Here is a 12418-nt window from a genome sequence, read left to right as displayed (position 1 = left end):
CTGTTTGTGCCACTGTTGACGTGGCCTTCATTCCCCACGCTCTGTCCTGGTGAGGGGTGTGCAGGCTGGGATCCCTCACTCACCTTCCTGCCTCACTTCTGTTTTTCCCTGTCAAGAGCCTTTTCACAGCTGTTTTCAGCACTGGAAAATTGGAGGAAATGTTTTGGAATATATAATGAAATGTTTGTAATTTCTTAGTGGTTGCCACCCAGCAATAATATTTTTTCAAACCCTTAAGTTTCCTCCTTTGACATGGGGGAACTCACCTACAAATTATTGGTTTTTGGTTTTTTTTTTCTCTTTAGCAGCAGAGGAGGGACTTCTGTTGTAGCTACAGCCTTAAGAATTGGTATCTTGAGAGATTTAAGAGTATCCCTTTAATGGAGGTAAAGTCGAGCTCCCTAGAAGGGTTTGGTAGAGGCCCTTGGTATCCCGTTCCTGGGAGAAGCCCAGTGTCTTGGTCTCGCTGGGTTAGAGCGGGAGGGGGTTATCCAGGACACCCAGCACAGCTCCTGCGCGGGTTTGGGCTCAGGGCCCGCGGTTGAATTCTGTCCCGGCCCGTGGATCGGGCTCGTTTCACCCTCCTGCCCTCAGGAGTTTTCCCCGCGGCCGTGAGGGGAACTCCCGGCCCCGCCCCCGCCCCTCATGGGCCCTCCCCAAGCCCCGCCCCCTGCCCGCTCTGCCCAATCAGAGGCCGCGGGGCGGGCACGCGGGAAGCTTCCCGAGCTGCCTCGCGCCGCCGTGACGCCCCGCCCCACGTGAGCTCTTGCCCAATGGGTGACCGCCTTACAAAGTTCTCCTCTGCTGCCGCAGAGAACCGCGCGCTGATTGGCCGTGGCGCCGGCGGTGTTTCCGGCCATGCTGCGCCGGGCGCGATTGCATCATGGCGGGACGGAGGTGAGCGCGGGGGGCTCGGCCCGGGCCGGCCCCTCACGGCCCCGCCGGCCGGGTTGGCTCATGCGGACGGCTCCGGGACGCGAGGGCGGGGCCGCTCCAGCGGCGTGTCGGGGCGCTTGGCGGGGCAGACCTTTCGGGTGTCCCAGGGCAGCGGCGGCTCGTGGCCCGCCAGTGCCGGGGCTGTCATCGCGGTAGCGATGCCCGGCCGGGCTGGCAGCTTCCCTGCGGCGTTTGGCGTTATAAACTCGTGTTTTGTGGCTGCAACGTCACGTTCATGTGTGTTTTACTCCCTGAGGGCTGTATTCTTTGCTCTTTCGGCATTTCAGGGGTTACTATAGCAGGTGCTTAGTAAAGGTTAGCCAGGTGCAGGGCTTAATACCTAGCAAGGCTTGATTTCCTTAATTATTTGTACAAAGAACTTAAGGTCTCTTACAACGAGCAGTGTCTTAAGCATTCCCTTCAGCAGTCTTTTAATGGGGTGGGGTTGGTGAATGCACTTTTTTACCGCTGTAGCTGCGGTATCTCTGACATCTCCGGCAAACGCGGGCTTCCACAGCCCGGGAGCTTTGCGGGAGCTGCAGAAAGCGTTTTTATTCCCTTTGGAAAGCAGCTGGCAGGTAATAGAATTCAGTTGTCACATAAAAGCAGCGTTCAGTAACTCAACTGACACTGGTTTCTGAGTTTTTATTAAAAAGGCATAGTTTAAAGTTATTTCAAGATAACCTAGATTTCTTTTTTTTCTTTTTTTTACAATGAAATGTTACAGTTTTAATCAAGGTAGTACGATGACAACAAAAATTTCTTAAGCTTCAAAATTAATTTTTAAGCCTTTCATAAAAATTTCTGCTTTCACAAGATACATTGTAAAACTGGGCTCTCGCATAGCATGAAGATTTTGTACCTAAAGACAACATTAATTAATGAGTGTGCTTGTTGCTTTAGCAATGTTTTAATTGGTTTTTCAGTGTTAAAGAGAAACCTTGCAGCGGGACAGCTGGGCTGGGGTTGCAGTTTAATTCCCTGTGTAAGAGACACAGGATTTTCAGAGCAATGCTTGTTCTGTAGCTCAGCATTCAGCTCCCATCCATCCTTCCTTTTGTTTTCATCTTGGCTGTTCCCATCCCTTCTAGAAATGGAGAATTTTGATTACCAGGTGAACAGTTTAGGCTGATGTTACCCCAGAACAGAACCTAAAAAGGGAGAAATGAGGTGCCAGGTGTGTATGGAAAACAGAGCATTGTTTAACTTTAGAGAAGGCAGCTGCAGGTGGAGAAAGGAGGGTCCTTGTCTTTGGAGGGAGCTTTGGTCTGTTTTACAGAATAATTTGTGGGAGAAGATGACTGGAACGAGAGTAAGAGACTGATCATAAACCCCTGGAAATCAGAAACCTTTTGTACACCTTTAGTTCTTCCTGTGTCTTTATACTTAAATTTTCTCAGTCAACAAAACATCTTGAAATCGACTTTGTTTTCATCATATATCTGATGTATGGAAAATACAACAATATTTCTGAAATATGGGTTCACTTCATTCATAGTGGTGTTTTAATTGAATTTTTATTGATTCAAAAAATCAGTATTTAAAAAAGCACGTGTGAACTTGCTTTTATGGTTTTAATGCTTTTTTTTCCTTGTAGATAAGGAGCCCAGCTTAAGTCTCAGACTCAGTACAGTCTCCAAACTTTGAATCTTTGCTGTTGAATGTTGTTATCCTCTAGAAAAGTGAGTGTACTTAAAAAAACTTGCTTAATGGTGCATTGTCTTAAACTGTAACACTTCTTGTCAGCAGAAAATGAATAGAGAACCCTCCTTGTGTTTACTGATTTCTGTAAATGTGAAGTGTTGTCTGAAAGTGTGGTTTTATTAGATGTGTTTGTATAATTTTTGTAATATGGTTTGTGATGTTTTTGCTCAGTCTGTGTTCAGAGTAATGAAGCTGTTCTTGATTATTTTGTGATTTAAAATACCTAGACTGCTTGTAATGAGCTTTTTTTTCTGTGCTGTAGAGGTATTTATAGCTCTGTCCATAAAATGATTGTTAGATGTTGGCTTTTCTCTCAGCCGAGGTTGCGCCATGGTGAGATTTTCACTGTGCTTTTGCCTTTTAACTCAGCTTAAAATTCCAATTTGTAACTTGGAGAAAATAACCAGCAGTGACAGTTGCATATTAATTCCCAAAGGTATTTTTCCCCCTGCTTCTGATGCACTGAACTCGTGCTGTTGCTGTGTTTGCTGGATCTGAGCCCTGTGGTTGCCGGACGCCGCTGTGCCCGTGCGGCGCTCCGGTGGGAGATGGGCCCACAGTGACGCTGTGAGTGACGCAGGGGGGCTGTGACCCCTGAGCAGCCCCCACAGCCCGGTCACAGGGACACCCCAACCCCAGCCTGCCCCTCCTGCTGCTCCTCCTGGAGCCCTGGCTGCCCCCCAAACCCTCTGCACTTCTCACTGCTTTGGGTGGAACGCGCAGATCCTTCAACCGCAGCTCAGCTGGCTTGTGGGAGAGAGGTGAAAGCTTTGAGGCTGAATTCTTTTATCATTTCCATTGTCTCTGATCAAATCACTGAGAAACCACACAGCTTTGAGGCAGAGAGGTGAAAACTCTCTGCAGGTTGTGTGGAGAGGTTGGTTATTTATTACCTTTCTAAAATACATCCAGGCCGTGCCCGTGTGTTCGTTGTCAGCCCCTGATTTCCCCTCCAGATGCTGTGTTACATGTGCAGCAGGTTGTGGGATTCTCAATTATAATAATATGATAAAGGAGGATTTGGGTTTATTAGTGGAGAGAATGATTTGTCCTGAATACAGAAGTGGTGGAATTGGTCTGTAGCACATTTTTCCATAGGGGTTCAAGCCTTGAGCTGGCAGTTTTTGTGGTGTTCTGGGTTCCATTTTGGAACTTTAGCTGTACCTGGAAGAATTGTCTTCATGCCTTTACCTTTGTTGCTGCTTTATGGTCAGTACTTACAAACCTGAGTAAGTCGCAAGACTCAGGCCTTGTTGCCATTACTTGTAATTCTCTAATGCTGATTGAACTCAAGGCTGGAGTAGCTATTTCTGGTGTAAGTGTGCTCAGGAGCAGCAGCACTGCAGTGAGAGATGGAAGAACCTTTTATTCTGTACCATCCTCTTACAACCCTCATAACCAATTTTCTCCTATTAGGGAGCTGCTGTCTTAAAACACCCTCATTCCCCTGAGCTTTGTTTACTTCTTGCCACAGCATTTTATTGAAATCTGACCCATTTCTAGCTCATAGCAGGTCTGGAACCAGGCAACTGTTGTGTGTTCCTAATTATGGTGAGAATTCCTCTTCCCTGTGTGGCTTGTACAGCATGGACGTGGCTCGTTGGGGCAGAATTTTACTGTGCTTTTAAAACTCCTGTTCACCTTTGCAGTGTTTTTCAGCTGTGCTCTCTGCAGTCTGGCTCTTTTAGGGGCATCTGAGATTGCTGGCACATCCTGATGGAAAATGCTCTTTTAAACATCTAAACAGTGTGAATAAAAGTACAGTGAAAAGGAGCCCCTTCTTCAGTAATTTAAAGTGAAACTCTTTGATACAAACTGGTGCTGGAGGGTCAGTTTGAATTTGAAAGCTTTTCCTGAAGAAAAAAACCCCTAAACCTGTAACCGAAAAATAATTTCCCCTTTGACTGTTTTCTCTAGGAAACAGAAATAAAAACATGATAAAAAAGGGAACAATTGTAGTTGAATGAATGTAGAATCCTTTTCCTGTTCCAAAACTTTGGTGCCAGTCAGGAAAAATTTGGCTTTTTTAGAATGGAGTCCTGTAATGAATCAGGCTCTTTGGGAAACTGAGCTTTGGATTGGTGATAGGGATTTTGAAGATACAAGGTGCATTTGTGGAGTTATTTTTTCTCACTTCAGTTCAATATGTATTTTTCTCTTCTTGATCCTTGTTGGGAAAGAATGGTTCAACAAGTTCCAGAAAACATAAATTTTCCAAATGAGGAGGAGAAGATATTGACGCTCTGGAAAAATCTGAATTGCTTCAAAGAATGCCTGAAGCAATCAAAGAACAGACCTAGGTAAGAATATGTTAAAAGCTGTGTGTGGCAGTGCAGGGTTGGCTTGGCTGTAATTACTCTTTGCTTTTCCTTGGTTCTGTAAACAGCAGCTGCTCCCTTTTCCAACAGCAGGCCTGGCTCGTGCTGCTGTCCCTTTGTATTTCACCTGGTGAGGTCAGCAGTGTTCAAACAGTTGTAATAAAGCTCTAATTTCCTGCCTGGTGGGTTTGTAAGAGAAATGGGGGGGTAAGCAAAGGACTCCTCCAATGTGGAGCACCATGCTGGGTGTTCCATGGGAATCCTGGTGGAGCTGAACCAGCTGGAATGTCCCCTGGCAGAGGGAGGAATGGATCTTTTCCTAGGGAAACACAAGTGGTACAAGCACAGAGCCCCCCTGCCTGAAGGCCTGCTGCTCCCTCAGTTTTTGCTCTATTGAGGAATGTTTTGTGTTGTAGGTTTAACTTCTACGACGGCCCCCCATTTGCCACGGGGCTCCCCCACTATGGCCACATTCTTGCAGGAACCATCAAAGACATCGTGACCAGATTTGCCCATCAGAGTGGTTTCCATGTGGACAGAAGGTTTGGCTGGGATTGCCATGGCCTACCTGTGGTATGTGTCATGAATTTACCTGCAGATGCTCCCGTTGGCTCTTCTTTCCCTGCTTTTCACTCACGTTTCTGGTGCTCTTATACCTGGCATTGTTGCTAAAAGGAAAATGGAATTTCCTTGTCCAGTGTGTTTCTCTGGATTTTGTGTGTGGTGAGTTCAGGAGCTTCCTACCGGTCACCAGCACTCTCTTCATTGCTGTGAACCTGTATTTATTTGGTGCATTTTTCAGAAACTGTATTTTGTTCATTTTTAAAAAGATACTAAAGAAGCAGTCACACCAGGATGAGGCTGTGAAATCCCTGCCTGGTTCAGGTGCAGCTCTCAGGAAACCTCAAAAGATTAAAGATTAAAGGAGGCCCCTGAGCCCCATTAAAATGCATAGGACACATAAACCACGCAGGGAAATCCTGAAAGCTTTTGCTAACAGGACGTTTTGGTTGTTTTCCACACTCCCAGGAATACGAGATTGACAAGACTTTAGGCATTAAAGGGCCAGAGGATGTGGCAAAGATGGGGATTGAAGCTTACAACAAGGAGTGCCGAGGGATTGTGATGAGATACGCCAAGGAGTGGGAGGTGAGTGAGGCCCAGGCCATCCTCTGCTGGCCATTTCTAAATGTGTTTGTGCACAAGTGTTTCAGGTGGGGTGAGCTTCATCCTCTTGTCTGATTGTGTTATAAATCTCCCATCTTTAAGCTCCTGTGTTTCAGCCTGTGATCCTGAAAGGGGAACAAAAAGAGCTTGGATGGCTGTGAAATCCCACAGCTGGCTCATTCCTCAATGCCTGGATGTGGCCATGAGCTGTCCTGAGACAGGGGCTGCCACCTGTCCCTCCTGTGGCTGTGGCAGCCCTCTCATGGCTCTGGGAAGTCAGGGAAAGCAGCTGGCCCTGGAATAGTTTGAGAACTTGTCACGTATCAGTTTCTTTCAGCATTTCTTTGTCTTCAAGTTACATAATGTTTTCATGTAACTGAAAGCTGATAGACTAAGTCTTCTGGGTTTTCACTGTCTCTGCAACAAGTAGTCTTAAAAATAGAAGTGAGACCACTGTAATGAAAAGCAATTTTCAGGCATTTGAACCTTGGCTGAACCTTGAGTGATCCACCATTTCCATTTGATCAATGATCCAAGTGATCTGCCATTTTTGCTGTGTGGAACACATTTGCCTGTTGTGTGACCTTGATTCTAAATAACCATGCTTGTGGTTTCATTCCTTCCTTACCTATTTGAACACGCAGTTTGGAACTATTATCAGGCTAAAATATTTTATAGATTTATTTAATTAAGATGGGACAAACCCTGCACTTAAAAACCCGGCTGATTTTTATTTTACAGAATAAATATTGGTAATGTATCGTGATTGTTGAGATGCCTTTCAATCTCTGTGTTTGTTTTAACAGTTCACTGTCACCAGATTGGGACGCTGGATTGACTTTGAAAATGACTACAAAACTCTTTACCCCGAGTTCATGGAGTCTGTGTGGTGAGTGAACGTGCATTGCTTTATGGATTTGAAATGTGAAAAAGGCTTCACTCTTTGCAAACATGTGGTGGTCCATGTATCACTAGAACTGCTCTGAAAATGCCAAATGCAGATAGAACATCAGGCAGAGTAATTAAAGTGGTGTAAAATCTCTTGATGTCCAAGTGACAGAATTAATGGTCCCATTTTTTTACTTCTGCAGGATAGGTTTGCAAAATAAAGTGCACCACCACTGCCTTTAGTGAGCCCTGAAATCTTACTGCTCCTTGTCAACTTAAAGGCAGTTGTGAAGATCTATTAATACATTCCTTGGTTGGTTTATGAAATCACATCCCATCTCTGCATTCTTGATGTTTTTCACACTGTCAGCTGTAAATGGGCAAACTGTCCAAGCCCAGTTTAGCTCCAAACCCCTTCTTCCAGCCTGAGTTTAGAGGCTGTGAATCTGCTGTTATCTTTTTCTTGGCAGCACAGTTTGACAACTGTCTTGGAATCCTGCTTTGAAGCTTAATAAACTTTGGGTGTTTTGGCAATGTATTCAGGGTGCCTGTTGGGATTTCAAAAGGCAAAACAACCTCACAGGTTAAGGATAATCACTTTGGTTTAACACAGTGAGGAAATGGCAACTGTGAATTTTGTGGGTGATAGAATGACAGGGTGAATTGCAGGAAGAGGTTAGCAGAGTATATGCTGACAAAAAGCAGATAAAAAGCAAATTATGTGCCTAATAAAGTATTATTGAATATTCATTAATATTAGCTTTACTAATATTTTTAATTTTTAATTTAGTTTTAATTGTCTAATTAGCTTCATACAGTTATGACAATGGATAGCCAGAGCCTTTAGATGTCCCTGAAGCCACTGCAGAGGGCTGAAGTGCCAGTGAGATTTCAGGAGCTTTGGAAGGATGGTGGGAAGGCAGCAGATGTTTCACTCACTCAGCTGAAGAAACCCTGCATAATGATAAAGCCAGAACTGACAAGAAACCTTAATTTTGTAAATTACAAAAATACTTAGTGGCGCCTCAAATCCTGTTTAACTGGCAGCTGAAAAACCAAATTTTGAGCTGCCTGCAGGGTCTCTCTCAGCAGCCCAAGCCTTTTTTGGGTGGTTTGGTTCTCCCACTACCTCTTTCAAAGGCAGTTTTTGGTCTTTCACTTGTGTTACAGAGGTCACTTCCAATAACCCTTGCTTTGATACAAACTCAATTACAGTGATTTAAAAACCCAGTGAGATTTCAGGAAGTATGTAGGCAGACAGCCTCTTAATTTTGTACTTTTTTTGCTTCCTGATTCTGTTAAGTTTCTGTTAAATCATGATGAAATGCGTTTGCTGTTTTTAAAAATCGGTGGTTTTTTTGGGAAGTCTCTTAAGACTGAAGGAGATAATGCTTAAAGAGAGCCCTGTCACTGCAGTTAGAGTGGTGCTTTTGGCAGAGTAATGCACAATTCCCTAAAAATTAAATCAATTGGATGGTTACCCAGGCAATCATCAGCCCCACAAGGTGTTACTGAAATTACTTTTCATATCTATCAGGAGTGGTAATTTGAGCTGTAGGTTCTAGCATGCTTCTCTCACAATTTTTTCCATATTTTTCTGAGCTCTTTTTGAAATTATTAAAAAAAAAATTAAAATTTAATGTCCAGCTATGTACAAAAGAAACTGCAGCTTAATTTCTGCATTGACTGCCCTGGAGACCATATTGGCCTGTCCAGTGGTTTTACCTTGTTGTTGTTCTGTTTGTGGGAGTATAATTCTGATTTTTGAGCCCAAAAAACCCCCACTTGGTCATGAAAATAGTAGTTTTGGCAGCTGTACGGTTTTGTGGTTAAAATATGGTAAGGAGTTTGTCTTTAGTCATTTAATCAGCTAAACCAGTCTGTTTAGGTTATTTTTTTCTGGTCTGTAGCTCTTCCTGCAGCTCTGGAGTGGCCTCAACTGGAATTTCTTTGTGACATGTGGTGTTTTCTTCCTTGTTTCTGTCGAGTTCAGTGAGATAATCTAATACTTGTGATAAATGTTTTCAGTGGTGGCTGATTTGATCCAAATTATTTAGATTGGAAGTACTTAGGACTCAGACACCAAATACATCTGTTGTACAGTATCTCTACAAAACATTATTAATAAGCTCAGCATGCTAGAGAACATTTCTTTTTCGTATTTATAATTGTTCTGGTGGAAATGACTACTTTGTTGACATTTTGATGCTGTATCATATGATGACTGACTAAAACTGAATTTTCAGCCTGCTAAATTTTGACTCACAACAAAACATTCATTGGTAGAATTGTGGTATCCTGGCAGAATTTCTCAGGGGGTGACAAAGTTGGAGTCAGTAAGAGGTGTCACTGCACTGGTTTTGCACATTAAGATCCAGTCAACTCTGCACATATTAAATAAATAGAACTTAAAAGTTCTAATTCTGTACAATTTGTCCTGCAGCCAGCTTGGATCTCAATTACGGAGTGCCCTTCACTGGGACAGTGCAGAGTGATGGTTTTGAGCTGGCGTGGCACAAACATGAAATATATTCTTGCCTTTTTTTGTACAATCACAAGACACACCCAGTGAAACGGAGAGGAGTTTGATGGGAGTTTAAATTTCTGAGGAGGCCTGGAATAAACCTTTGGGAGTTGGAATAGCTATAAATCACTGCTGGCTTGTTGTGTAGGTGTGGGCTGGGTGTGAGTTGCCCCTGGGGCAGCTCTCCCTGGGCTCAGGGTGGGTGAGGGGATGCTCTGCTGCTCCGGGGGGATGCCAGGGGATGCCAGGGCCTGGCCTCTCCTGCTGCTCCTCGGAAGGGTGGCGTGAGCAGGTTCCTGTCACCATCTAGTGCCCAGATCAGCAACTGCGGGCTGAGCCTGCTGCAGACAACCCTGAGCTCGGGAGGAGGTGCCAGGGAGGGCTGGGCTCACACCCAGCCTGCCCCCAGACAGGCCCAGCACTAGCACTAAACCAGAACCATCTCACAACAGAGCTCTGAATAGAAATGCTCCTAATAGATTTATAGAAATAGATTTCTCCTAATAGAAATCACTCTTGCATTCTGTGTATTCCATGACCAATGATCTCCAGAGAGATGCTGGTGATAAGAAATATGGTTTGTCCATTTTTCTATGAGCTACCTGTATTTTTTTCCCCTAATTCTTGTATTTCTTTTGTGCATTAAGCTCTCTAGTGCCCTTGTTGTTACCTTCTCACCATTCCAGTCAAATTTTCTGGTGTACAGGTATTTTGCATTTCTGGCTTGATCCAGCATTCTCAACAAACACACTGTTCCAAAGATTCCAGCTTGGAGGGTAGACCTGGAGCAGGATGATCTCTGTGTGCCAGGATTTTAAAGCTTTTGGTGGTAGTTGAACATAGAATTTGACAACTTCTGTACTCAACAATTCCTAGGCCCTGGAACAAAGAAATACTTCTGCCTTCCTTAAGGAGCTGTTTTTCCAAGGTTCTATTCTAAAGATAGATTGTGTTTGTTACTGGAATTCACGTTCCACTTAGGTTTATGCTTTTTGGATTCACATCCAGTGTTTTTTGAGTAGTTGTTTTTGGTTTTTTTTTTTGTCCCTAAGCATCTGTTTTTGATTGTTGCTTTCCTTTTGATTTCCTCTTGTTTATCAAGTGTTGTCCATGAGTTGTAGGAAAGCTTTTTCCTCAGAAGCTCTGCTTCCCGTGGTGCTGGTAGGAGGCAGTGTTTGCTGAACTTCTCAATGACAGGGCTTCAACTTAATGCACAAAAGAAATACAAGAATGAGGGGAAAAAATACAGGTAGCTCATAGAAAAATGGTGTTTGTGCCTGGATTTGTTTGGTCTGCAGAGGCTACAAAATTGTCCTTTTATCTTGATATGAACTGATGTGAGGTCACACAGCAATAATTTTGTCCATTTACCTGCAGTACCGTGGATATGTTGAAATCACAGACCTCTAGATCCTGTTGTCCTAATGCCACAGAACTGTTCACAGTTCCTGCTGTTTTTCTTTCAAGAGAAAACAAGGTGGAAAAGCACTTTAGATGTCTTTGAAAATAATTTTTGGTCTTAGTTATGAGTTAGTTCTCTGGGAAGGTTGGAGTTCTCAAACCCTCAGAAACTCCTAGATACTGATCACTGCAAAGAGAGCCCCTTGATGTCTCAAAGGAATGGCATTAAGAATCCCAAAAAAATCCTTCTCTGTGATGTGAGCTGGATGGATGTGTCTGAGAAGTGAAAGATCCTGGATTCTGTGTGGGATGCCAGGGGGGTTTGGAGTGCTGCACTGACTGGTTCAGTGTCCTTTGGAAGCCAAAGCTCCCTTTGCAGGAGTTTGATTCTATCCATGTGGTGTTTGTGTGCTGTGTTTGTGGCTTGGATGAACAAATGGTGCAGGAAGGTTCTGGTTGTTTGGGAGTTTTGGGGAGAGCAAGGTTTTGTTATTGACTGGGCTTGAACTTCATGACACTTCAGGAACAATAAACTCTTACCCTTTTGGAAGTTAAACATTCCTTGCACCTTTAGGGATCAGATTTTCTCTCTTAACAAGAATCTGAAAAATATACATCTTGAATTTTCCCATTTCCCAAAGTACATTTTTCTTCAGTAAAGGTCTGAGTGCTGCTCCTACAGCCAAGAGGACTCAACTAAATTTATTTATATTTGAGGAGAAATGTGGCAGAATTAGAGGAATTTCTCACTTCTGTGAATAAATGTTTTGTCACTAGAAAGGAGCTCTGAGGTTTCCTTAGATTATTTTTTTTTCTGAGAGCACTGCATTTTCCATTTTGGTTTACAAACCTGGGGCCCTTTTCTTGCCAAGTGTCAACATTTTCCAACATAAGGATTAAACCATGTTTTGTGAGGTTATTGTCTAAAATATTGTGATGACTTTTTAATCAAAACACGATCTCCACTTGTAGGTGACTCTTACTGTTAGAACCACCTCCTCTTTGGCAGGTGCTGAGCTTCAGGTGGGCTCTGCTGCAGGGAATCATCCCTGCAGCTCTGGTGGGCACACACCAGCAGCTTTTTGGTGAAAGTCACCATTTTAGGTGCTTTTTAAGATAACAGAAGAGCTTCTGTAGTGGTAATGGCATCAAACAGCAGTCTTGACTCACTCATAATTCCGTTTATTCCGCTGGAATGGCTGTGAGAGGGGACAGGTGGTGACAAAGCCCAGATGAGTGGGGAGCTGAGGGGAGGGATGTGGTGTGAATCCCATCCCTGCAGTGCAGGCACAGCTGGAGCTGGGCTGTGCAGTGGGGTGGGATTGCCACAGGAGGGAGATGCTGGCCTGCACTGGCAGCTTGGCAGCTCCACGCAGTGCTCACCTTTCCCCAGCAGCTCCCCGAGTTTCCAGTGATATTTACAGCTGCATGAAATATTCAGTGTTTCTCTGAGTGGATTTTGTGTGCTGTTAGTAGGCAG

At 44.0% G+C, this 12418-nt stretch overlaps 1 protein-coding gene and 1 non-coding gene across 2 annotated transcripts in view; both read left to right on the top strand.

Annotated features, from left to right (window-relative positions):
* The first annotated feature begins 827 nt into the window (after window positions 1-827).
* The window catches only part of IARS1 (isoleucyl-tRNA synthetase 1), a 95579-nt gene continuing 83988 nt past the window's right edge, over window positions 828-12418 (top strand). The window contains exons 1-6 of the mRNA XM_063411434.1: window positions 828-897; window positions 2534-2618; window positions 4821-4940; window positions 5375-5531; window positions 5988-6107; window positions 6932-7014. Coding sequence (XP_063267504.1) covers window positions 4822-4940; window positions 5375-5531; window positions 5988-6107; window positions 6932-7014 — 479 coding nt within the window. The 5' untranslated portion in view covers window positions 828-897; window positions 2534-2618; window position 4821. The remainder of the gene's footprint in view (window positions 898-2533; window positions 2619-4820; window positions 4941-5374; window positions 5532-5987; window positions 6108-6931; window positions 7015-12418) is intronic.
* Window positions 3139-3270, top strand: LOC134558337 (small nucleolar RNA SNORA84). The gene has a single exon (XR_010082336.1). It is a non-coding gene; the product is annotated as a small nucleolar RNA SNORA84 (small nucleolar RNA).

This window comes from Prinia subflava, chromosome 14, assembly GCF_021018805.1.
Source record: "Prinia subflava isolate CZ2003 ecotype Zambia chromosome 14, Cam_Psub_1.2, whole genome shotgun sequence".
NCBI lineage: Eukaryota > Metazoa > Chordata > Aves > Passeriformes > Cisticolidae > Prinia > Prinia subflava.
This window is presented reverse-complemented; position numbering and strand designations above follow the sequence as displayed.